The sequence below is a fragment of the Ammodytes marinus genome, assembly GCF_949987685.1.
Source record: "Ammodytes marinus genome assembly, chromosome: 24".
NCBI lineage: Eukaryota > Metazoa > Chordata > Actinopteri > Uranoscopiformes > Ammodytidae > Ammodytes > Ammodytes marinus.
Window position 1 is genome coordinate 15048839 of NC_137228.1, and position 27053 is coordinate 15075891.

At 40.2% G+C, this 27053-nt stretch overlaps 2 protein-coding genes across 3 annotated transcripts in view; one reads left to right on the plus strand and one right to left on the minus strand.

Moving 5' to 3' along the window:
• The window catches only part of mbd5 (methyl-CpG binding domain protein 5), a 20303-nt gene extending 11277 nt beyond the window's left edge, over positions 1-9026 (minus strand). For both annotated transcript variants that reach the window (XM_080053271.1, XM_080053270.1), the window contains exons 1-4: positions 8806-9026; positions 4358-4460; positions 2997-3168; positions 172-2526 (exon numbers count right to left, since the gene is read on the minus strand). In XM_080053271.1, coding sequence (XP_079909397.1) covers positions 172-2526; positions 2997-3168; positions 4358-4460; positions 8806-8921 — 2746 coding nt within the window. In that variant the 5' untranslated portion in view covers positions 8922-9026. The remainder of the gene's footprint in view (positions 1-171; positions 2527-2996; positions 3169-4357; positions 4461-8805) is intronic.
• A 9938-nt stretch (positions 9027-18964) lies between these two features.
• orc4 (origin recognition complex, subunit 4) lies at positions 18965-26578 on the plus strand. The gene is made up of 14 exons (XM_080052654.1): positions 18965-18997; positions 19977-20043; positions 20721-20797; positions 21449-21539; positions 22003-22078; positions 22590-22675; positions 22762-22810; positions 23129-23280; positions 24021-24194; positions 24645-24731; positions 25248-25356; positions 25616-25711; positions 25811-25878; positions 26112-26578. Exons 2-14 carry the CDS (start codon positions 19987-19989, stop codon positions 26292-26294), a joined length of 1305 nt encoding a protein of 434 aa, XP_079908780.1. The 5' UTR covers positions 18965-18997; positions 19977-19986; the 3' UTR covers positions 26295-26578.
• Positions 26579-27053: the final 475 nt, after the last annotated feature.

The window sequence follows — 27053 nt, forward strand, 5'->3', positions numbered from 1 at the left end:
AACGACCCACTATGGGTGGAGGGGGGGGGGGGGTTTAACCACTACACCCCTTAAACAAAACACATCTTTATCCAACCACTCATTAACTACACATAATATCCGTCTAACTGTCTGATAAAGAAGAAATGCCCCATAAGAATATTAAAAAAAAAACAGATAGAGATATCTCACCTGTAGTTGCAATGGCCTGTGTACAGCTTCCATCCCCACCCCCGTGTTGCATCACCACTATATTAGTCCGGCCCATCCCGTGGAGCTGAGAGGGGTGTGGGGGTCCGGGGTGGGACAGCGGAGGGGGGTTAGTGTTAGGACGTCCCATCTGCATACCATCAGGTCCCCCCATAGGCCCACAGTTACTCATAGCATTGGCCTGCATTTGGGCCTGCATCATTTCAGGGGGAAACTGGCCTTGTCTAGAGCCAAGATGGCCGACCGAGTTGTCCATATTCTGGCAGTGCTGCATAACATCTCCTCCCGGGCCCCTCAGCCTCTGTTGAAGCATTAGATTCTGCTGTGGGACCATGGTACTTGTGCTGTCGTTGTAGTGCAGCTGGGCGGCCCCTTGCGGACGGTGGCCGGGCCCAGAAAGGCTGTGGTTCCCACTCTGGCAGCTCATCGACTGCAGTAGCTGGGCCATGGATGTGTTTGGGGGAAGATGCCCAAGCCTGCCTACTTTCCTCAGCTGTTCAGTCGCACTACTCGGCATGTGAGGTCCCGGGCCTAGTGCGTGAGGCGGGGGGGCTCCCATTGCTCGTTTGTTAAGCATATTATACACCATGCTGTTGCTGTTATCGTGGGTTAAAACGGCGCTAGTAGCATTAGCAGCCGCCGAAGATGACGCCGACTGCCTGCGTTTGCGCATGGGGTCCCTCTGTTGCGCCATTAGCTTGTCTCTTAAAGCCGCGCGCCCGCTCTGCCCCTCTGGCGTGTTCAGCAACATGGCGGAGTTTGGCGGGAGCATTGTGTTTAAAGTGCTGTGTCCGTCCATGCCTCGAGGGTTACCAACGTTACCTGCCATAGCAACAACACCACTGTTAACACCACTACTACTAATACCAGAAGGAGTGTTGTTGCTATTGTTGTTGCCACCACCACCGGCGCCGAGTTTGTTTTGATTTGCTAGCTGTGCTTTGGCTGCAGCAGACAGGAGGCTACTGGCGGGGAAGGAGGCTGCATTCTGTTGGTTTAGGATCTGGGTTAAGGGCATCCCCAGGAGGCCCTTCTGGGAAGCGCTCGGTGTTACTACCGATGATGAAGAAGCAGAAGAAGAATTTGGTGAGTACATGGGGTTGTTGCTATGCTGCTGTTGTTGGTGCTGGGTGACAATGGAGTTGGCCATACTAGGCAGAAGTTGGGGGGATTCTTTGTACTGGTTAGTGGAAGGGCTAGAGGGCATAGCGGGCCTAGGGGACCCCATAGCAGACCTAGGGGAGCGTGGGGGGGCCTTCATAGAACCTGGGTGTCCCGACGAGGGCATTGCAAAGTTCCCGTGATCGGAGGAGGTTGAGGATGAGCGCGATCGATGAGGAGAAGCTTCTATCCTCCCATGGGACGGTCCCACCATGTGCACGGGGGAGGTGACCGGGGAGGGGGACATGGAGGAAGCAGGACCCCCCTGTTGAGTCCTTTGAACGTGGCCCCCGTGCCCCACATGCCCGGGCTGCTTCTGTGTGGGTAAGGGTAAGTTACTGGGCAAGGGGACGATGGTGGGAGGCGGGATGTTTACATTCATCATTTGTACCTGAGAGTGGATGTTAGGCTGGAAGTTGGAAGGGTTCGGGGTGTTGTTGTTTTGGGGATGCTGCAGATGCTGCTTGCTGGGGATGGGGTCCAGGATGCCGAGCGGGTCTTTTTCTGAGGTCAACTGCCTTTTCTGAAGGGCACAAGATGGCGGTATGGATGGCGGCGGGGGCTGTGTGTGTGTTTTATGGTGGAACGCTGCTCGGGGCATGTCCATACTGATACCAGGGGGGAAGTTCCCACGGGGCATGTTCATGGTCATGACGGGGCTTTTAGCAGAGGCTGTAGGGGACAGGGGCGTGCTAGTGCGTCCTGTCATAGCACAAGATGGCTGCCCCGCTGGAGACCCATGGAGCATTATACTGGGAGGGGAGAGAGGGGTCCGAATGTTCCCGGGACTGAAACCACCACACGCATTGGTCCTTTGATATCCCGAGTCTGGGCTTCCTAACGTATCTGCACTGGGAGACTGGGAAGGTGGTGGGGGTGGGCTAAGCATGCCTCCTCCATAACCAAGTCGGTAAGGAGATTTGGGGCATGGTTCCCCACTCCCTAGCCTCTGTGACCTGGGGTATCCGGGGTAGAGGTCTTGATGTGGGACACCCCCTCCCATCTCCTGCGGTAGATACAGCCTCTGATGATGATGCTGCTGCTGTGGGTGTTGTTGGTGGTGTTGTCCAGCTGACATCATCATCTTGAAAGGATTCTTGCAGTCCGGCCCGTCGTGAGGCTTCGTTCTTATTGCTCGGTGAGTCGTGGGATGCGCAGCGACCACAGATGACATACCTGGAGGCCAAAAAAATATAGGTTAATAAAAAAAAAATTAAAAATAATTTTTTGGCATTTTCTAGCTTTATTTGATAGTACAGAGTTGAAATGGGGAGAGACAGAGAGAGAGGGGGGATGACCTGGAGGACAAAATTTATTTTTATTTTTGAACACCAACACCTTTGAGCTAGTCAATGTTATCTCCAGGCCATAGGCAAACCATACAATTTAAAAACTAGTTAATATCATTATTCAATCAAACTGCTCGAAACATATTGAAATGTGCACTATGCAGTTTCAGAGGAGGGGTATTTGTTTACATTTGCAGAACTTGCAGTTAGTTAAATAAACATATTCTCTCTACATGTAATTCTTATCATAATAAATCAAAAAAATATATATATTTCAAAGAACCTGGAACTAAACATAAGACTAGAAGATATAAATATAAACTGAATGATTTGGGAGTTGACTGCATGTTATCGTACCTCCCCCTGGACTGGTGAGAGTGAGTGGCGGGTGTGTCTCCATGCTCCGGTGCAGCGTAGCGACAGCCAGCAGCTTCCTCTTGTGGATACAGAGTTTGGTGACGTCATCATCCGCCTTCACGTCCTCGGCCGTCCGCTGCTTCACCAACGCACCCGGGTCAAAGTTGAACACCTACGGATAAAGATTGGGCATTAAAGACCTACTTCACCGGTGGACATATGAAGGTGTACTGAACTTTGAGATCCTATGTAGTATAAATGTGCAAACATTTTTGAAATCGGTTCATCCTAGCCTGAGAAAAGGCAGAAAGAGTTTTTTATGGTCTCACTGTCTAACCCTACATTTTACTAGTGTGACATCACACTAGTAAAAATGTAGGGTAAGGATTACTGGGTAGCTGGGCCAAGGGAAGACTGAGGGAAGAAAAACCTAATTCATTATATTATAATAGCGATTTTATAATGATAGAATGCCGGTTCCATATGGGTGAAGTATTCCTTTAATAAATTCACAGGCACAGCTAGTTACATGTAAATATGTGTATGTGTGGACCTTATTCACGTGAAAATTGGGATATCAAGCGATCATTAATTCAAAGTTAACAGTGGGATTGTGATTATTCAAAGGACTCACAAACACAGAGCAAGCAACACGGTCAAAAACCACTAACACTATCAAACAATAACACCAGATTGATGTTTGGTAATGTTCCTTTCTGTATTTTATAGCCACAGGGGACATCTTAAGGAGCATTCGGAAAAATAGATGTCTGAGAATGTTTAGGGGCCTAAGTCGTTTTTATTGAAACATAAATAATACAGCAGAGAAGTCAACAATTCCCCAGACGAGATGATGTCAGACTGATAATGGCCTGATCCACCAGTGTGTGTGAGTGTGTGTGTGTGTGTGTGTGTGTGTGTGTGTGTGTGTGTGTGTGTGTGTGTGTGTGTGTGTGTGTGTGTGTGTGTGTGTGTGTGTGTGTGTGAGTGAGTGAGTGAGTGTGTGTGTGTGAGTGTCTGTGTGAGTGTCTGTGTGTATGTGTGTGTGTGTGTGTGTGAGTGAGTGAGTGAGTGAGTGAGTGAGTGAGTGAGTGAGTGAGTGAGTGAGTGAGTGTGTGCGTGTGTGTACGTGCGTGAATGTGTTGGGGACAAATTTAGCTTCAAGAAGGATAATCGGTCGGATTACCCAATGTTATTTGATACAGTAGACTCCTCTTAAAACACCCCGACATTTTCTAGTTCAGACCTTCATAGGGATCAGCGGAAATGGTTAACTTGAATTTATTTCATACATGCCGGGCACATGGAATGGGAGAGAACCGTTAAAAAAATCTTTAAAAAAAAATCTGCTCTAAATTTACCTTGTGGAGGATGAGTGGACACTCCAGGCCGCATTTGCAGGTTCCATCCGTCAGCAGGTAGGCCTTCACCTGCTCCAAGCTGGCCAGCAATGAGCCACTAGGACTAGACACACACACACACACACACACACACACACACACACAGTTACACTTCGGAGCACAATACTTCATCTATGACTGCATGTATTACAGTATATCTTGCAGCACTCATTTGCATCGTTTGAAATGGGTTTTTGAATATGATGTAATATGCTTTGGACTGAGGCTCCTGAAAACCGATATTATTTAGCATTTAAAGATGGAGTCAGTGATTCTGGAGAATGATTGTTGACAAAAAAAAATCAGTGAATATCTCCTCACGATCCACAACCTGTATGTACTGTGTGTGTGCCTGCTGAAAAAAAAAGTATTGTGTTCATACAAAGCCTAGGCTCTGTAAACGGGCGTGTAAACAGGACAACAAGCATTCTCCAGAATCAATGACTGCACCTTTAAGTGGAAAAACGTCTATGGGGAAACATCAGAAAGGTTTAGTTCTCCCACCACAAATGGACACCACTTATATAGCGCTTTTCTCTGGTTTTTCACAGACTCAAAAGCGCTTAACAAATGTATTCCTGACTCAGAGTAGGTAAGGAAGCGATTGCACCCTGAAATGCTCCACTGACAGACGTACAAATGACTGTGTTTCTAGGTGTGTTAGCAGCTCCTGGAGGCAGGTTTGTTTCTGCTGCGGGTTTTATAGGCTGACATCAAACAGTCAAATCCTCCCACACCACAGTGGAATCTGTATGAATTAAGAACAATAATTGAAAACATTTTCAGCACCTATTAATAATGGAAGGACAGAGCCTGTGTCATATGCGAACTGTGAACAACGGCGACTGGACACCGATTGTGAATATTAAGTCTACAGTATCTCACAAAAGTGAGTACACCCCTAACATTTCTTCAAATATTTCATTATATCTTTCCATGCGACAACACTGAATAAATGACACTTCGATACAATGTCAAGTAGTCAGTGTACAGCTTGTATAACAGTGTAAATTTACTGTCCCCTCAAAATAACTCGACACACAGCCATTAATGTCTAAACTGCTGGCAACAAAAGTGAGTACACCCCTAAGAAAAAATGTCCAAATTGGGCCCAAAGTGTCAATATTTTGTTTTGCCACCATTATTTTCTAGCACTGCCTTAACCCTCTTGGGCATGTAGTTCACTAGAGCTTCACAGGTTGCAACTGGAACCCTTTTCTACCCATTCATGACGACATCAAGGAGCTAGTGGATATTAGAGACCTTGCGCTCCTCCATCTCTCGTTTGAGGATGCCCCAAAGATGCTCAATAGGGTTTAACACTGGAGACATGCTTGGCCAGTCCATAACCTTTACCCTCAGCTTCTTTAGCAAGCCAGTGGTCGTTCGGAGGGGTGTTTGGGGTCGTTATCATGTTGCAGTACTGCCCTGCGGCCCAGTTTATGAAGGGAGGGGATCATGCTCTGCTTCAGTATGTCACAGTACATGTTAGAATTCAATGAACTGTAGATCCCCAGTGCTGGCAGCACTCATGCAGCCCCAGACCATGACACTCCAACCACCATGCCTGACTCTAGGCAAGACACACTTGTCTTTGTACTCCTCACCTGGTTGCCGCTCCACACTCTTAACACCATCTGAACCAAATAAATGTATTTTGGTCTCATCAGACCACAGGACATGGTTGCAGTAATCCATGTCCGTAGTCTGTTTGTCTTCAGCAAACTTTTTGTGGGGTTTCTTGTGCATCATCTTTAGAATAGGCTTCCTTCTGGGATGACAGCCATGCAGACCAGTATGATGCAGAGTGCGGCGTATGGTCTGAGCACTGACAGGTTGACCCCCCCACCCCTTCAAGCCCTTCAGCAATGCTGGCAGCACTCATACGTCTATTTTCCAAAGCCAACCTCTGTGTACGACGCTGACCATGTGCACTCAACCTTCGTAAACTGGGCCGCAGAGTGGTATTGCAACATGATAACGACCCCAAACACACCTCCAAGATGACCAGTGGCTTGCTAAAAAAGCTGAGGGTAAAGGTTATGGCCTGGCCAAGCATGTCTCCAGACTTAAACCCTATTGAGCATCTTTGGGCCATCCTAAAACGGGAGATGGAGGAGCGCAAGGACTCTAATATCCACCAGCTCCTTGATGTCGTCATGAATGGGTAGAAGAGGGTTCCAGTTGCAACCTGTGAAGCTCTAGTGAACTACATGCCCAAGAGGGTTAAGGTAGTGCTGGAAAATAATGGTGGCAAAACAAAATATTTACACTTTGGGCTCAATTTGTACATTTTTTCTAAGGGGTGTACTCACTTTTGTTGCCAGCAGTTTAGACATTAATGGCTGTGTGTCGAGTTATTTTGAGGGGACAGTAAATTTACACTGTTATACAAGCTGTACACTGACTACTTTACATTGTATCAAAGTGTCATTTATTCAGTGTTGTCCCATGGAAAGATATAATGAAATATTTGAAGAAATGTGAGGGGTGTACTCACTTTTGTGAGATACTGTAAATCTTTAAAGGTCACCTATTATGCTAAATGCACTTTTTCATGCCCTGTGTTCCAAATCACATACTCTTTCTTTTTACTACACTACATACTAAAGTACAGGAGAGTTTCAGGGCTTTTTAAAAAATCAAATAAGGAAGTTTTTTTCTATATATCGAGAAATGTCAAGAATAAAGACAAATACTCCAAAATGCTATTGGAGTTAGTGGGGCATTTATGTATTTTCAGCATACTACAATTAACGTGCATGTATTGGGACATCCTAAATCTTGATCTGGCATACTCAATAGTATGGAGGTATGGGGATTGGAACGCAGGGTTAGTATTTCAACATTAATATGGATGAAAACCAACCCTCTCTTTTTCTCCACCTCCACCTTTCTGCAAACCCGTGTTTCAAAAACCCCAGTTAGATTTGTGTCTCCCGTAATGGCGTCATAAGGGGAAATGCCACGCCCCCTCTACTACCATTCTGACTTAGCACCACCGCCACAAGAAGCAAATAAGGCTTTAAATGTAATAAAAAACATACACACACAGAGCACATATACAAGTGTGCAGTGAAAGTATCAGGCCACGGTCACAGAAGCAGACAGGATTCTTTCCCATCCCCAAAATAAACTTGACACCGGCCGCCTGCTGTAGTTCATTGTGAGACGGGTAAACAAACCGTTCATAACACCGGGAAGGACGACAACTTCCAGTCCACATTATATGATAGAGTAGAAAAGGATTCAACTCATTAGTCAAAGTCCCTGTTGCACAAGCTGAGTGGATATTTGAAGGAGGAGATTTCACATTCACAATTCAATTTCAGTGTGCTTTTCAGTAGCCAGAAACCTTTATATGAATGTTTCTTAATCCTTACCTGATGTATATGACGACCACTGTCTATTTAAACTGTCTAATAAAGGCAAAGAATGCAACAGAATACATTTTTAAACCCTAAAAATAAATACATAAATAAAATGAAGTGCCTTGCTCCGAGCCCTGTTTGTTGAATGTTCCTTAAAGACCTACTTCACCGGTGGGAATGTGAAAGTGTATTGAACTCTGAGATCTTATGTAGTATAAATGTGCATACATTTTAGAAATTGGTTCATCCTAGCCTGAGAAATGGCAGAAAGAGTGTTTTATGGTCTCACTGTCTAACCCTACATTTACCCTACATCACACATGGTAATGTAGGGTAAATGTAGGGTTAGGATTAACAGGACAGCTGGGCCAAGGCAAGACTGAGGGAAGAAAAACCTCATTCATTATATTATAATAGTGATTTTATAATGATAGAACGCCGGTTCCGTATGGGTGAAGTATTCCTTTAAAGACTATAAGACTTCAGAAGAGCTGGTTGTCATTTTTGGTGCAATTTTTTTTTTTTATATAATTTCTCACTTTACCCTTTGATCTGAATGCATTACAAACGGAGGGATTCTCGCAGGGAATTTGAAATGGATCCTGAATTTAATCCTATAATAACAATATACTGTTCCCCACTGTGTGCTGTGCTGCTGTTGCTTTCCATTTCAACAACCACTGTCTCTTTAAACTGTCTAATAACAGCAAAGAATGCCAAAAAATCACTAAAAAACTAAGAAAATAAAAATAAAAATAAATAAAGTGCCTTGCTCTGAGCCCTGTTTGATGAATGTTCCATTAATTCTTATCTTGTGTATACGACGATCCCTGTCTCTTTAAACTGTCTAATAAAAGCAAAGAATCCCCCAAAAAATCTATAAAAAACTAAAAGTTAAAAAAAAAATATATATATATATAGTGCCCTGTAATATGAAAGTTCTTTAATTGTTACCTTATGTATCAAACAGCCACTGTCTCTTTACACTGTGTAATAAACACCGGTTCTGTATGGGTGAAGTATTCCTATAATTCTTACCTCATGTACACCACCACCCCTGCACCGTGCTCTGCCTTGCGCTGCCATCCGATGGGCACCTGCACAGGTACGTCATGCCGCTGCTCTCCCACGTCACAGTCCTTTCCTCCATTCATGGCTCCACTGGATTTATTTTATCTATCAGACATCAACCAGTGTCTCTGCAATGCACGTCATGATCTCTTTGCCAAAGCCGTGGTGTTGGTAGGAGGGTTTGTGAGATCGTTCGTATGTTTTAGTACGAAAAAGTGGCTTCAATTTGGGGTGGGTGGGGAGGGTAAGGTCCCTACACAGCAGACCCTACCCTTTGCAGAAAGGTGCATTCACTGCCATTACTGCATCTTGGTGATTTAGTAAGATGCAACGCAGAAAGGGGAAAAGATAAGGGGGAGTTTGTGTGCGCTGTCCCTCTAAGGTTAATATCAATTCTTCAGCATTCGTCTCCCTCAGTTGGAAGAGTCGAGTGTCTTCAACATATTGGTTCCCAAGGGCAGCTGGGTAGTGCCGTTCCCATGGTTCCTGGGGGGCAGAAAAGAGTGAATAAATGGTTATTTTTGTTGCATAGGCAAAAGTCTCTAAAATAAATCGTATAAAAACCTTTCTAATGTCGGACAATAGTAGCTCGCTATGGTGCACACATTCAACCAAAATATGCCTTCAACATATTCAAAATTCTTCTCATCTAATGATAAAAAACAGTGCCGTTCCCATGGATCATTTGAGGGCAGAAAAAAGTGAATACATGGTAAATTGTTTGCATAGGTAACAGTCTCAGAATGGATTAAAACCCTTTTATTGTCTGACAATGGTAAATTAATCATCTTGGTAAATCAGCCAAAATACTGCCTTCAACATTCAAAATTCTTCTCATCTCATGATAAAAAATATTGCAGCTTTAGAATAAAGCTTCAGATTTGCTATAACCAATTCAAACATCAGAACTGTGGCATAAAGAAATATTACACCATCAAAATGTGACAGTATAGCCCCCACTCCCACTCTATGAGAATGAATTGCAAACAGTGCTGTGAGCCCATGAAAGCTGGTAAATTGTGTGTGTGTGTGTGTGTGTGTGTGTGTGTGTGTGTGTGTATGTGCTACTGTGTGTGTGCGTGTGTGAATGTGATTGAGCTCAATGCAAAAGCCTCGTCTGTGCTGCTCTTGCTGACTCATAACTGAGACCAAACCCAGTGACACTGCTGCCACAGACTGTGTAGTGCTACTATAGGGCAGGGCAGTTAAAGGTGCCCTGCGTTCCAATCCCCACACTATCTGATTTAGGATGTCCCGATTCTTGTGGCCAGATTAAGGATGGTTATGTTGAAATAAATAAGTAAAAAGTATGTCCCAATTGTACGCCTATTGCATCCAAACTAGATTATTTTTATCGTCAGATGTAGTATGTAGAATAGAAAAAAGAAAGAGTATGCGATTTGGAACGCAGGGGTGGAGTCAGTGATTCTGGAGAATGCTTGTTGTCAAAATCACTTTGTCAAAATCAGTGAATATCTCCTCCTCAAGATCCGCTACCTGTCTGTACTGTGTGTGCGTTGAAAAAAATGTTAATACACAGTCTAGGCTCTGTCTGTAAATGGGCATGTTGCTAGCTACAGTGGGCCCCCTTTGTTTACATAGCAGTAATTTACAGAGCCTAGGCTGTGTATTAACACCCGATTTTTACTCAGCACACACACAGTACGAGAAGAAATATTAATTGATTTTGACAACAAGCCTTCTCCAAAATCGCTGACTCCACCTTTAATGGAAGTTTAATCCCTTACCTACATTAAGATTAAAACAATAATTCCTAGTATTGTTGTGTTCACAGAAACATTACTTTTTTCCAATATAAGCTTTCCGTTTTGAGGTTGTCTCCGGCTATGACTCGTACATTTTAGCCTCTATTTTTAAAGCTTTTTGAATCAATCACAATATTTTGTCGTTTTTCGTTTTACTCCCCGTCTCTCAGTATCTATCCTGTCTCTTTCTGATTCAAGCAATATGCAGCAAAAGAGCCCTGGACCAGATTCAAACCAGAGAGACATTTTGATTAAAAATCTCATCGATGCCTTTGCCAAAATGTTTTCATCTTAACCTTTGGGACGAAAGCAACACTCCCCTAAATCTGCCACCTCGCTAGTTTGAAAGCACACGTTTAAATCTCAACTCCAACCCGTTTTATAGCCCAATCTCTCTCCACCATTTCCCCCAGACTCTTAAGAATGTTCAAATTACATATGGTACCTGCTAATCTGTAACCTTTTACTGCAGGCTGATCTTTTATAAGATTACGTTTTTGGCCTTTTTCGCATTTATTGTTCTCACGGCAACAATAAAATAGACTGGTAGAGATACGGAGAGAGAGAACAGAGAGAGGTGGTCGAAACTTGGTACATTGTGTGGATTTACAAACCCAAAAGAAAAAAAATATTAAATCAATTACATTTTCAATCATAACTGCACTGGAAAAATCTCATGGATTTTGATTTTGCATTGAAGGGGGACCAGCTAAAAGTGGCTCTTAAAATGTGCATAATAATTATATGTTTATTTAGTTAATTTTACCTTTAATTATACAGGTATAATATCATACAGACAACAGGGTCTCATTCTCAAGAGAGTGTAAGTTCGATTATATAAATAAAGCGTATTTGCTCATATGGCCAAGAGACAGAGCATGGTAAAAACATAACATTTTAATTATTTATTGGGTGCTATGTATTGCAACAATTATTACACTAAACGAGACTGATCTTTAAAAGTACTGCTAATAACAAATAAAAAATGCATAAAGCTAGATGATTGAAATTCATTGTCATAATACGTAACCATGGATATGATCATAAGCTGACATAACAGTGGTCAAAGGAGATACAATCCTTTTAAGACGCTCTCTTCAAAGACTGCTACGGTGAAGAATAAAAAAGGGATTGTTAAATATAATAAATAATTTTGAAGATTTCAGTCATTCTGTAACATTTTGGTGCAAACCGCCTATTTCACCGGTTTTGAAATCGGTTCATCCTAGCCTGAGAAAAGGCAGAAAGGGTGTTTTATGATCTCACTGTCTTACCCTACATTTTCCCATGTGTGACATCACACTAGTAAAAAATGTAGGGTTAGGATTAACAGGACAACTGGGCCAAGGGAAGACTGAGGGAGGATTGAGGGAAGAAAAACCTCATTCCTTATATTATAATAGCGATTTCATAATGATAGAACGCCGGTTCCGTATGGGTGAAGTATTCCTTTAAAGACTATAAGACTTCAGAAGAGCTGGTTGTCATTTTTGGTGCAATTTTTTTTAATATAATTTCTCACTTTACCCTTTGATCTGAATGCATTACAAACGGAGGGATTCTCGCAGGGAATTTGAAATGGATCCTGAATTTAATCCTATAATAACAATATACTGTTCCCCACTGTGTGCTGTGCTAAGGCGGTGCTGCTGTTGCTTTCCATTTCACCCATCACATTACAAATGGTGTTGTGTGGAGAAGTGCCCCCAATAAATGACAGGGAGACAAACGTAACTGCACAGTCACCCATGTCTGCGATTTGAGATTTGATACGAGGCTGCAAAAAATGGTGCGTCATACATTTTGTGTAGAAACAAATGAATAAACAAGTATAATTATCAGGACAGGCCCCCCCCCAATAGCACATTTATAAGTTATTATGCAGGATTTGTATAGGCTACAACTGCTAGGGGGTTGTAGTAGTAAGAAATATATGATAAAGAAAATGATCTGATTTAAACCTTGGTATATCTTTGTCTGTCCTGCCCAATAGTGTGACCAAAATTGAAATGGGATTGTCTAGTTTTATTTTATCTTTATTAATTAATTAAAAGAAAAATTTAGTTATTTATTTTAATCTTTATTTTTTTTCATGAAGAGAAATAATATATGCTTGTTGAGCTGTATAATATCCACTAACTTTGCATTTATTTAAAAAAAATTAAAAAATCCTAATTATTCCACATGTTCCTCCACATCACAGCATTGGAAACACAGTGTGGGCCTTGCATGTTTCAGGGACTGGACATAGCTTGGATTCAACCCAGCTGGTAACTTCATGGGAGCAGTTTTTGGAGCAAGAAAGCAGCCAGCCCCAGTTTATGCAGAAAAATACATAAAAACAAGAGACTTACAGCAATGCAGTCGCAGAGAGAAAGAAAAAGGAATGTTTGAGATAAGAAATCACATCAAAATGACAAGTGTGGAGCCGCGGCCAAAAGGTTGAGTAACTGAATTTGCAGTCCATTAAGTCTGGGGGTTTATGCAAATCGAAAATGTTTTCTCTCTCTCTCTTTTCTTTTCTCTCTCTCTCTCTCTCTCTCTCTCTCTCTCTCTATTTTAAAGGATATTATGATCAGAAAAAGTATGTTTTTTTTGTGCATTTTATTACATGGATATCAAGTTGTGTTCTTCCTCCTATGTCCTGGTATTAATTGAATTTGGTATTTTTTTTTTGTTACGATGCATCTTCTTCATCTTAGAGCTCTGTATTTAATGTAGAGATCACAGAACATCTTGACGTCTCTGGAATTCCCTTTTCCTCTCACGAAAATCTTTCCAACCCACAACCACTTCTAATTGTCCTGAGTCATCCCAAAGCAGAACAAAAAAAACTAACTATTTTTTTTTTTTTTTGCTGGGAGTTTTTGTTATGATTCAAATCAGAAGAGGATCTTTAACTGATGATTGCAGTAAAATCCGGGTATAGAGGCTTGCTACAATAAATTATCTGAACGTGTTTTTCAGCAAACATCTAAAAAAAAATAAGTATTAGGGACTACTAAAAGTAAGACCATATAACATTGACAGGAAAGTTTATAATATGAGACCTTTAACAGACATTTTAGATCGTAGTTTATTTTCACCGTGTGCCAAATAAATAAAGATAATTAAAAGGTGGAGTCAGCGATTCTGGAGAATGCTTGTTGTCAAAATCACTTTTTATCAAAATCAGTGAATATATCTCCTCACGATCCACTACCTGTCCGTACTGTGTGTGCGCTGGAAAAAATCTGGTGTTAATACTCACAGCCTAGGCTCTGTAAACTGTCATGTAAACAAAGGGTGTGTAAACAAAGGTGCCCACCACAGCTAGCGACATGACAGTTTACAGAGCCTAGGCTGGGTATTAACACTGGATTGTTTTTAAAGTGCACACACAGAATGAAACGCATGAAAAAAACAAAATACTGCCACACTGATAAGTAGGAGAATTGTGGCCCTATTATCTGTCACCTTGGATACACACTTTGTTCGAGAGGGTTTTGTAACGTTACATGAACAATATGAGGTTGACACAAACGAAACATCCCTGACCACTCCTGAGTATTTATATCTATTCAGAGCTGTTTATGAAAGAAAAAAATGCATTTGACGCGAAGTGAACATCGGACAAATTAAGCCAAAATTGGTACATGTACAAGGCATGATAAAAAAAAACTGCTCTTGATACAATCAAGTTAGTCTCAACATAGGATTTAAATCTTGCTGTAACACTTTAGAGTTGGTTAAGGTCTATAGCTTTAGGGGGTAAATAAAACACATAGTCCTGCAGCAGCCTTCAAATTTGACAGCTACAAGCATGACAATACCTTTTTTTTTCAGAGGGCATGTGTACACTACCATAGCAAACCAGAGAACGTTAGATAATAGCCGATCAGCTTGGAAAAATAAGCCAATCAAGAAGTATGCTAAATGCTTTAAATCAGGATTTACCAGCAATTATATTCTGGTAAAGGTAGTTTAGTTTATCCCATGTTAGTAAGCCTCCTAGTAGAATATACACATTGTTTAAGAGGGGTTATAACATGTTATATGCACAATATGAGGCTGCACAAATGTCTCTGACCACTTCGGAGTATACAAATCTACATTCAAAGCTTCCTATGATAGAAAAAATGCATTCAGTGCTAGGTTAACATCTGTCAAATGAAGCAAGAATTGAGGCTAGGTAGCGATGCATGTTGCCTGCAAACAGCATTTACTAGGCATGAGGAAAAACAGCTTTTAGTGGCAACTGGCTTGGGTTAAAACTGCCTTTAAATCTTAGCTATAATACCATGGAGTTGGTTGTAGTCTAGCTAAAGGGGGGTAAATTAGCCACATATTGCTGCATGAGCTTTCGAAGTTGACAGCGACTAAAATGACAAGAGATTTTTCAAGAGAGCATTTGGACACTACCGTTCAAACCATATGTGCTTTTTGATGCATTGATTTTGGGGGGACACAGCATCTGAACTGGCTGTACCCAAGCGTCAGCTGTCTGTCTGGCTAGCGTTTAGTTAGCTCGCAGTTACCTAGCCTGTTGTAACGCAAATGAATTATAGAGGGCGAGCTAACTGCTAACGCTTATGACGTTTAAGCATTTTAATTAGCCGCACGCGCAACACACACGCCTAACTTGGTATTTGTCGACGTAAACAAACAGCGAGGGCGAATTGGTAGTTTTTAGTGAAGCCAAAAGGTGAGGGCCAGGGTTAAGGGCCGTGCTAGGCCGAGATAGCTACGGGTTAGCTTAGCATTTAGAGAGAGAGAGAGAGAGCAAGAGAGAGAGAGAGAGACGCTTTTCAGGCACTAACGCTTCTGTCTGCGTCAAATCAAGCCGTAAACAGTGAGCCATACCCTGGGTATGACCGAGTGTTGCATAGCGGAAGGTGGGAACAGTCAAACAGGCGAACAACAGCGCGTTTAAGAGCCTTTGGAAAGATAAAGAATAAGAAATCCTACCCATTAGTTCCCTCTGCCTCTTGCTGCTTCTCCTGTACTGGGAGATTGGAAATGATGGAGAGCCCGCACTGCGCATGCGTGGCCAGGAGCAGCCAGCAGATGGGAGCTGAGGTGATGGTTCTGGTTACACACATCTCATAATATGTATCTCAAATAATACTTAAAGATGCTCTGATGTATAAAATAAAGATGCTCTGATTTATGAATACAACCTGTTCTGATAGCATATGGAAAACTATGGATAAAAAGGGATAGAAATAAACATTGGTAAAAATAGGCTACTACCCTGGTATAGGTCAAAATCACGAGATAAAAATTCATTGTCATTATAAAATCAAGGTCTAAATTATGAGAAGAAATATTTCGAAATAACAAGATAAGAAATTCTAAGAAAAATTGTCTAAATTAATAGACAAAAAGCCATAAATATTAAGACAAGATTGAGGTTGTCAAGTCAAGTTCGAAAATATGAGGGAAAAAGTCACAATAATTAGATCAAGGCCAAACTAATGAGATTTCTTTTTATATTATGATATTGTTTTCTCTCAAAATGATGAGATAATTCGAATTTTTGTCTGACTTAGTTACCACTATATATTTTTTTTTTCATGGGTAGGATTTTATTTATTTATTTTTATTTTTATAGTGGGAATGGCTTTCTATAAAAATATGCTCTCTGTCTCTGTATGTTTCAAAGTAAGGAATATGATTGAGAAAAAAAAAAAACGGTATGTGGGTGGGATGACTCACCCAGAGCCGTTATCTTCAGTAACAGTTCCAATAGTCTCCAGGGGTCTCAAGCTATCCTCAGCTAAATCAAGAATAGTTTATGAATCAGTTATTTGTCTTGCATATTGAATAGCCTGTAAGATAACCATCTGTCATATCATTAGGCTACAAGCATCTTATTATAGTGGATCCTCTGATATTGCTCTTAAAGGTGTAGGCGGCGATTTTGGAGAATGCTTGTTGTCAAATCACTTGTTGTCAAAATCAGTGAATAACTCCTCATGATTCGCCACCTGTCTATACTGTGTGTGTGTGTGTGCTAAATAAAATAAAAAAGTGGTGTTAATACACATCCTAGGCATTGTAAACTGGTATGTAAACAAAGGGTTAGTAAACAAAAGGCCACCATAGATAGCAACATGTCCTTCTACAGAGCCTTATGGATGTGTATTTACACTTGCTGTAGATAACTGACTGTGAGGAGATATTCACTATTCATTTTCACAAAAAGTGATTTTTTTCAACAAGCATTTTCCAGAATCACTGACTCAACCTTGAAGACTGTATTTAAGTGGTTAGAAAATAAACAAATAAATTGGAATAATAGTGACACTGAAGCAAACCCAGATAATTCCCCTGGATAAATACATGTCTCAAAAGCTTCAGTGCACAATGTATGGAGGCCAAAATTAATTCGGTTGTAAGGCTTGCTGTAAGATGGTCCGCTTCATGTAGCCCATTTTTAAAGGTGCAGTGTGTAATATAATATGACATCATCAAGAAAGTTCTTGAAAGTTCTAGAAAGTTCTAGAATGCAACGCTCCGTAACCCCACCCCTTTTGAATAATAACCTAAGCTATAGAGTGGCCTTCAAGGACAAGAACAATTCTAAATTCTAAACAATGCACCTGATCACATTCCAACCATGACGCTTCCAACATGGCGGAGCGACCGGCGCCCATGCCTTGGTCCAAGGTATGGAGAGATACAGAGATAAAAGAGACCCTTTCTAAGGAAAAAAATAATAATTATAACTTTTTTTTTCAGCTATTATGCACTAAATTAAACGTACTAATGGATATAATAATTATTTTCTACAAAGTCTGCTAGGAAATAAAACCCAAAATTCTACACACTGCAGGTTTAAGGGGCATAACTCATGCACAACGGAACACTTTCTTGGATTTGCACCATTCCGTTTTATTTTATTTGAACTTAAATGCATTATTGTACCTAGTTGTTGCTCTTCTATTTGCCTTGTGAATTGTATATTCTATATTCTTGCTGCTTTTTTCTATTTTACTTGTATATTGCATATTTTAATGTTTCTTTCTTGGCATTCAGTCTGTGGAAAACAAAGGAAGAATTTAATTGTATGACTGAGAACATGTTTCTTATTGTGAATATGACAATAAACACTTTGAATCTTGAATATACAAGGGGCTGAATATGAGTTGTATTTTAACATAATGTGACAGTCTAAATGTTAGCGCGCAGACCAGGAGACTGTTTGCAAGAGATCTGGTGGTTTTTATTGTGTCTTTCAAAAAAAATAAAATTCTTCTTTATCTAGTCAACCAAGTCAACCACAGGAAGCGTTTAAGTATCTCCAGAGTTGTATCATTATTGCGAATGAGTTAAAGATGTTGGAAGCAAGACCCTTTTTCTCAAGCCTTTAAGGAGAAACATCCCTTCTAATTTTAGCCCAACGCTCAACAGTAGTGTTGGCAGTTATGGCTTAACAGCTTTCGCTATAAAAAAAATATATAATTACATATAATTGCCTCTGTTAGGGCAATCAATGTCATTTTTCCTGGCATGCCATGCATCACACCTCCACACTATATTAAGTACAGTAATGGCTTCTATCAAAGGGTTGGGATATGTAGGCAGCAAGTCAACAATAAAGGAACATGTATAGTGTAGCCTTAGCCTATGTGTGTAGTTATTATTTTTTTATTTTCTACAAAATCTTTAAAATGTATCATAAATCAGACAGTGAACAACATATGAACATATCCTTCTGTAATAACCTTCAGAATAGTGCAAAGAATGATTATGGAAAATTTGGTTGATGTAAGTGCTTTAGAAGTTGAGATTTTTGGTTCAGAAGTAGGCCATTGAAAAAAACTAATGTTGAGATAATGGCCGTTAAAGAGGCTTGTATAGGAGAAATACACAGACAAGGTTTAGTCAGAATAAACAACAGTGTATGTTGGTGGCGTGATAATAAAGGAACATCTGGCCCACTGATGAGATTTTAATAGTTTTGGGACAACAATGTAGCTCTCAGAGGAAGAACACAAATACATATAACGTAGGTTGGATGCACCGGAAATACTTATTTGATAATTTCACTGTTTATTTTGGTGTTTAAATGATATGTGTTTACAATAAGGAGGATTATTTGAGAGAATTATAAGATATATATATTAAAAAAAATAATAATTCAATTAACTTTATTGAACAATTCTCAAAACATAAATGAAAAGTACTCCATATATCTTATCTGCTTACATAAAAATAAACAATGTAATAAACATACATACATGAGCTAAATTCTTATTAACTTGCCTCTTACTGTATGTGACGGTGAATTTCCCCCCAGCCAATCAGAGCGCTAGACTCAGCCAAAACCGGATGTCGTCATCGCTGGCAGAACAGAATCTCCCGCGAAGATTGAGAGCTGTTTTTGGAATAACTACTGCTGTATTTAGGTATGTTTTTTAGTAGTTATTATGCGTATATGCATTTGTACACACACTTATGTTATTGTGATATATACTGAGTTATGTAAACTCGCTAAAACAGAACGTGCAGCTATTTTGCTACCTCCACGAGCCCCGGAGACGTTTACTATAGTGTGGAGAGAGAGTGACACCAAATTCCATTCATAAATTCTCACAGTTTAGTGCCTATCTGCTTGCCAGCGCGATTAAATACAGTTTTGAAAACAATTTGGGACTTTCCCTAAATGATTACAAGTCACTCTATAATTCGGCATACGTGTTATCCACTCAGGCTTCAAGGGTTTTATTATATTGGGGGGAAAACACCTTATTTTAGGACGAGAAATAGCCCCGAGAAAGGTATAAAAGTGGGAACTGTATTACAGTAGATGGTAATTGTTGCTTAAATTATATGCCGATTTGAATGATGGTGTGTATTCATTTATAAGAGACATTCAATATTGTTACAACATTAATGCACACATGTCTTGAAGTGAGATCATTTTGTTTTGAGGAATATCGCATTGCAGTTTGGCGTAAACTTGTCACTGTGCAATACAAAGTGAGTTATTTAGAGATTGGATGTATACCTGCTATTTTTAAAGGTATATTACAAACATACCCTGCGTTCCAATACCCATACTTCCCTACTATTCAGTATGCCAGAAAAATATTTAGGATGTGCCAATACATGCACGTCAATTGTAGTATGCTGAAAATACATAAATGCCCCACTAACACCAATAGCATTTTGGAGTATACGTCTTTATTCTTGACATAATGAAACATTTTTTTCTCTTCTGTGGCCCTAAAACTCTTCTGTACTTTAGTATGTACTATGTAGTGTAGTAAAAAGAAAAGTATGTGATTTGGAACGCAGGGAGGGATACTTAGTAGGTTTGTATGCTCTTGGGATGGGTCATCGCAAATGTATTTTAATTAAATCGACAATATGTTTTGTTTACAGACTCAGAATCATGAGTAAGAGGAAAGTGAAAGATGCCAGTTTGCCAGTTGGAGAATGCGTCACACAGGTCTGTATTAGATAATGAAGTTTTATTTTCACATGGTGGTACAAATTCATTTTCCTTGTGAGATTAAAGGTGGAGTGAGCGATTCTGCAGAACGCTTGTTGTCAAAATAACTTTTTTGTCAAAATCAGTGAATATCTCCTCATGATCTGTTACCTGTCCGTACTGTGTGTGTGCTGTTAAAAAGAATCTGGTTTTAGTACACAGTCTAGGGCCTAGGCTCTGTAAACGGGTATGTAAACAAAGGGGACCATCATAGCTAGCAACATGCCCATTTTCAGAGCCTAGGCTGTATATTAACACCAGCTTTTTTCCCCCCAGCGTACCCATAGTACAGACAGGTAGCAGATCATGAGGAGATTCACTGATTTTGACAAAAAGCGATTTTGACAACAAGTGTTCTCCAGAATCACTGACTCCATCTTGAATTTGCATAATATTGCATGATGTGTCACTGTGTGTGAATGGAACCTGGATCCCTGTGAAGTCGACCAGTTTAAAACGTTGCTGAAGACTCACTTTTTTTGCATTGGCCTTTAACACAAGTTATGTATCTTATATGTTGTTTTGTATCGAGTTTTGTACAGCACTTTGGTCACCTGATGTTTTTAAATGTGCTATAGAGATAGATTTGACTTTGACTTTGACTGTAAGGTCTCTTTGTTTACGTTTGCTTTAAGGTTCAGGATATTTTAAGGGAACGGTTTTGCCGACAGCAGATTCCTGAACGGCCAGAGGGAGTGGAATCGCAGCACAAGTAGGTTTATTTCCTCAATGCTGGTTAGAAAGTCTGAAATATTTATTATAGTGAAGTTTGTTTGAAGTGAATATTGAACTCTGAGATCCCATGTAGTATAAATGTGCAAACGTTTTAGAAATCGGTTCATCCTAGCCTGAGAAAAGGCAGAAAGAGTGTTTTATGGTCTCACTGTCTAACCCTACATTTTACTAGTGTGACATCTGCCAAATACTTATTCAGAGAAGGATATTTCGTAGATAGAGGAATGCTAGAGTCACATAACCCTTGAATTTCTAACTAGATATTGAAGCAGGAGTGTGTGGTCTGTAGTAGAGAGCGGATGTGTGTGAGCTTCAGTGACCTAGTTTAGTGTTAAGTGTTGTTCCTGGCTGACAGCGCTGCCCCAGTTAGGAGGTTGGAGAAGCGCCATTTCCCAGCTGACTTGAACACAACACGAGCGTCCCAACTGTATAAGAGACACTTGTTTTTACTGATTCTATGTAGGAAAAACTATTGAATTAACGATTATAATTAATTATTTTTGAGTTGCAGTGTTGGTATTGTAGTCGAATATTTTTTTATTACTTTTTTTTCTTCTAAAAATATTTTTTTCAAATAAATTTTCAACGCTGATTCAAAACAATTATTTTTTTACATATTTTTTTGCAGACATCTCTTGGAGCTGCTGAAGCGTACGGCCGTCCACGGGGAGAGTAACTCGGTGCTAATTGTCGGACCCAGGGGAGCCGGAAAAACAATGGTTAAACCAAAATAAAATTACTTAGATGTAGCCAAAAAATAATCCCTGCATTCCAAATCACACACTCTTTCTTTTTACTACACTACTACATACTAAAGTACAGAAGAGTTTTAGGGCCACAGACAGGAGAGAAATCAGATAAGGAAGATTTTCTTTAATTATGTCGAGAAATGTCAAGAATAAAGACGAATACTGCAAAATTCTATTGGAGTTAGCGGGGCATTTATGTATTTTCAGCACACTACAATTGACGTGCATGTATTGGGACATCCAAAATCTTTTTTCTGGTATACTCAATTGTAGGGAAGTATGGGGATTGGAACGCAGGGAATCTTAAAAAGGAAATTGACTTATTTGTAGAAGAAAAAATGGTGTGTAAGATGTTGAATGGTGTGTAAAAAGGTGTGTTGGAATCGTGGGAGTGTTGTCCTGTCTCATGGGGTCTGTGGTTTTCTGTTTGCAGCTGCTGAAGAGTGTGTTGAGAGATTTGCTGGATGAAAAAGACGCTTTGAAAAACCTGCTACAAGTTCATCTCAACGGTATATCAACGATTCCGTAATTTATTCACAATTCAAGAAAGAACATTTCTCTTTCTGTATCTCTGTTCTCTTATTTAACTGTTAAAGTTACATTGCCTTACTTTAAAGGTGCACCATGCAGTTTCAGAGGAGGGGTATTTGTTTACATTTCAGAGCCTGCAGTTAGTTTACAAAACATATTTACTCTACATGTAATTCTTAGTATTGAATAATGCTTTCATCATAAATCATTATTTGGAGGAATCTGGAACCAAACGTAAGACTAGAATATGTTTGTAAACCAAACTACGGGCCCTGCTGCTGTAAACAACAACAGTGAAACAGTAACTTTTCAGGAAGCTTTCTCACTTCAAACAGTGTTCCAGGGATGCAATTTTCCTTTGAGGAAAGTTTGTTTATTCAGTTATGAGAATATAACTTAGAAAATGTTCACTTCTCTGACACACCCAAAGTTACATAATGCTCCTTTAAAATACGTATATAAATAATCGGATGCATATTTACCTTGTAGGTCTCCTTCAAACTGACGACAGAATCGCGCTGAAAGAAATCACGCGGCAACTTCACCTGGAAAACGTGGTCGGCGACAAAGTGTTTGTAAGTATTTCAGACAGTTTCCTCAACACTAACTGTATGTCTTATAATAATGCAACAAATAAATAAAATAAATTGTTTTATTTCAGGGAAGTTTTGCGGAGAATCTGGCGTTTCTGTTGGAGGCTTTGAAGAAAGGTTAGAAAACTAATGTGACGCTTGTGAGATCAGATCGAGCGTGGCATACTTTTTTCTTTTCTTTTTTTTTGCAGTATATATTTTTTTAACAACACAAACAAACAAACAAACACCTGCACCATCACAGCCTACAAAACATCAAATAAAAATAAATCTTTCCCATGTCACAACCCGCCATAAAATGTATATAATGCTCCTAGACCTCGACAAAATCCCCCTGCTTGCCCTTGGCTATGTATGTTAATTTTTCCAACCCTGTACAGCTTGATGATGAGTGTGGCATACTTACTGTTGCTTTCTTGTTTTTTTGTTCACCAGGCGATCGCAGCAGCAGTCGTCCCGTGCTGTTCGTTCTGGATGAGTTTGACTTGTTCGCTCATCACAAGAACCAGACGCTGCTCTACAACCTGCTCGATGTGTCTCAGTCGGCCCAGGCTCCTATCGCCGTGGTGGGCCTCACATGCAGACTGGTGAGCCTACCGCAACCATACCGCTATTAATACAACACTTTTCACATGTTTAAAGCTCTAGTGCGTAAGTTCTGTTCGCCCCCTATGAGTAAATTCTGAGTAATAACAACAACACTGTCACGGTGCATTTACTGAAACTGAAACTTCTTGTGATTTTTCTTGAGCTCCTGCACCAGTTTGTAAACGCTGCCGCGCTGAGAAATACAGAGAGAGTTTTGTGGAGCTGATAATAGGCTTAATCAGCTTTGTGTCAACATGTTTGGCAATGGCTTGAATGGAACCGACATTAATTTATATGTAAAAAGTTACGCACTATAGCTTTAAAGCTGCAGTGTGTAGAATGTTGGGTTTTATTTCCTAGCAGTTTTTGTAGAAAGTAATTATAATATCCATAATAAGTACATTTAATTTAGTGCATAATAGCTGAAAAACATGTTTTGAATTATTATTTTTTCCCTTAGAAAGGGTCTCATATATGTCCATATTTCTGCATATTTTGGACCAAGGCCTAGTGCCGCCATCTTGAAAGTGTCATAGTTGGAATGTCATCAGGTGCATTGTTTAAAATTTAGAATTGTTCTTGTCCTTGAAGGCCACTGTAGCTTCTGTTATTATTCTAAAGGGGTGGGGTTACCCAGGGAGTGTTGCATTCTAGAACTTTGTAGAACTTTCTTGATGATGTCATATTACACACTGCACCTTTAAGACTGTATTTCTGTGTTTGTTTCATTTCCTTCCAGGATGTTCTGGAGCTGTTGGAGAAGCGAGTGAAGTCTCGTTTCTCTCACCGTCAGATCCACCTGCTCTCCGGTCTGACGTTCCCTCAGTACGTGCAGCGCGTTCAGACACAACTCAGCCTCCCAACAGACTTCCCCGATGAACGGTTCGCTAAGGACTGGAACACCGCTGTTAAGGTGAATCTAGGAGCTGACACAGGTTCTGACACAGACAGACACATACAGACAGACAGACAGACAGACAGACAGATAGACAGACAGACACACACGTTTGCACATAGCACTCCATATAAAGTGGTGGCCTTTGCTGTGAACCTTGCCGAAATACATTTTGTCATATTTGCACTCTATATATACCTCATTGCCCATTTGCACGTTTTATGTACATTCTTGGCACATATTTGTTGTGTTTTTTTACACTGTCTATAACTTATTTATCTGTTTTTAGTCATGTTTTGTCTGCTCTACGTGCCTTACCCTTAAATATTTCCTGAATCTTGAATTTTGATCTCATATCTGTCCAAACATACCGAATTGGAAAAAGTAGGAGTAATATTGTTAAATGTTATTTTTCTTGATCCTTTGCATTTCAATACAGTCCTTGTCTGTTTTTCTTTCTGTCTTCAGACTCTGTGTGAAGACAAATCAGTCGAGGACGTTTTACAGAAACACTTCAACTCCAGCAAAGACTTCCGTTCATTGCACATGCTGCTGGTAACTTTCTTCTTGTCTTTGAAGGCCACCGTAGCTTCTGTAAATTCTCTGAAAGGGAGGGTTTAGCAAGGGAGCATTGGCAATGTCACACTGTACCTTTTTAATGCCTCCATTCAATATCTTAATTTCTACAGGTGAAACTCGAAAAATAAGAATATCGTGCAAAAGTTAATTTATTTCAGTAATTCAACTTAAAAGGTGAAACTAATATATTATATAGACTCATTCCATGCAAAGTGAGATATCTCAAGCCTTTATTTGTTATAATTTTGATTATTATGGCTTACAGTTTATGAAAACCCAAAATTCAAAATCTCAGAAAATTTGAATATCACATGAAATCAATAAAAAAGGGATTTTAAATACAGAAATGTCGGCCCTCTATAAAGTATAATCATGCATGTGTACTTGGTTTGGGCCCCTTTTGCATGAATTCTCGCCTCAATTCCAATTAATTTTCCATGATATTCTAATAATATGAGTTTCACCTGTATTTTATTGTGTTTTTGTCCCTAGATGTTTTGTCTGAGTCGTGTGTCTGTAGCCAAACCTTTAGTCAAACCAGCCGACGTTCTGGAGGCCAGCAAGATGTGCTTCACCGACGCAAAAGCCAACATGCTCCACGGTGAAAACACTAAATCCAAATAGATATACATTTCATACACACACACGCACACTCACTCACTCACAGACGCAAAAGTCAATATGCTCCACGGTGAGAACACAAAATCTAAATAAAAATAACTTTCAAGCTCACTCACTCACTCACTCGCTCACTCACTCACTCACTCGCTCACTCACTCGCTCGCTCACTCACTCACTCACTCACTCACTGAGACACACACACACTCTCAGTATATTTACGTGTTATATTGTCTTTTCAGGTCTGTCCATCCTGGAGCTTTGCCTCATCATCGCTATGAAACATCTCAACGACGTCTACGAAGGAGAGCCGTTCAATCTACAGATGGTTCACAACGGTAAGAATGGATAGGATAGAATAAATAAAAAACAAAATATATTTCTGATATTTTCTTACTTATATGTCATGATGCTGACTAAATGTTCTTGTTTTTTAGAGTTTAAGAAGTTCTTGCAGAGGAAGTCGAACTCCATGTACAACTTCGAACAGCCCGTCATCATGAAGGTCTGTATAAATAACAATAATAGTCTAATAATCTATCTATCTATCTATCTATCTATCTATCTATCTATCTATCTATCTATCTATCTATCTATCTATCTATCTATCTATCTATCTATCTATCTATCTATCTAGGTAATAAATCCTATTGTTCCTGTGTACATATATACTTTATTTTTGTAATATATTTAACAATGAAGTGGCTGCATTTACAGACCTTATTTTCTCCCCCTCAGGCCTTCGAGCACCTGCTGCAGTTGGAGTTTATCCGACCGGTCGATGGAAACGTGTCTAAAACCCAGAGAGAATATCGGCTCATGAGGCTGATGCTGGACAACAGTCAGATCATGGAGGCTCTGCAGAAATACCCACAATGCCCCACAGACGTCAAGCAGTGGGCCATGTCTGCCTTCGGATAGTGTGTGTGTGAGTGTGTGTGTGTGTGTGTGTGTGAGAGAGTGAGAGAGAGAGAGAGTATGAGTGTGTGTGTGTGAGAGAGAGAGAGAGAGAGAGAGTGTGTGTGTGTGTGTGTGTGTGTGTGTGTGTGTGTGTGTGTGTGTGTGTGAGTGAGAGAGAGAGAGTGTGAGTGAGTGTGTGTGTGAGTGTGTGTGAGAGAGAGAGAGAGAGAGTGTGAGTGTGTGTGTGTGTGTGTGTGTGTGTGTGTGTGAGAGAGAGAGAGAGAGTGTGAGTGTGTGTGTGTGTGTGTATAGTTTGATAGGACTCACTACTGTGTACATCTGCCTGGATATTATGGAATGGTTTATTTGGATTTGTGAAATGATACTTAAAAATGCTTCAGATACTGAATTTAATAAAGTTTGTTATGGAAACAGCAACGACCAGAATTAAAATTATTTGTGATTGTGACTTGAAAGAACTGGGATATTTTTCCATGTACTTAAAAGGTTTGATAGGACTTTTAAGACCCTTATTTTCAGATAGGTAGCCTCCTCTTGGTCACTTCTAGATTGAGCTAACATTCGGGTTTACAAGAGATAAGTGCAGACATTTTCTCAATCACTACAGCGCACACTTGGACTATACTGCAAAGTATTGGATGATTTTCCATGTACTTAAAACTGGGGTATGTGATTTCTGATTGGTCAAAGTTAACATGAGCTGTACACTTTGACCAATCAGAGCGAGGCTCCGATTCTCTGTTCTTATTGGCTGTTGGG

Excerpts from the sequence above, each read along its gene's own strand:
- orc4 (XM_080052654.1), top strand. The coding sequence starts at position 19,987 with ATGAGTAAGAGGAAAGTGAAAGATGCCAGTTTGCCAGTTGGAGAATGC. Across the intron at positions 22,079-22,589 it reads GCTACAAGTTCATCTCAACG|GTCTCCTTCAAACTGACGAC; the intron begins GTATATCAACGA and ends TTTACCTTGTAG. Across the intron at positions 23,281-24,020 it reads TGGGCCTCACATGCAGACTG|GATGTTCTGGAGCTGTTGGA; the intron begins GTGAGCCTACCG and ends ATTTCCTTCCAG.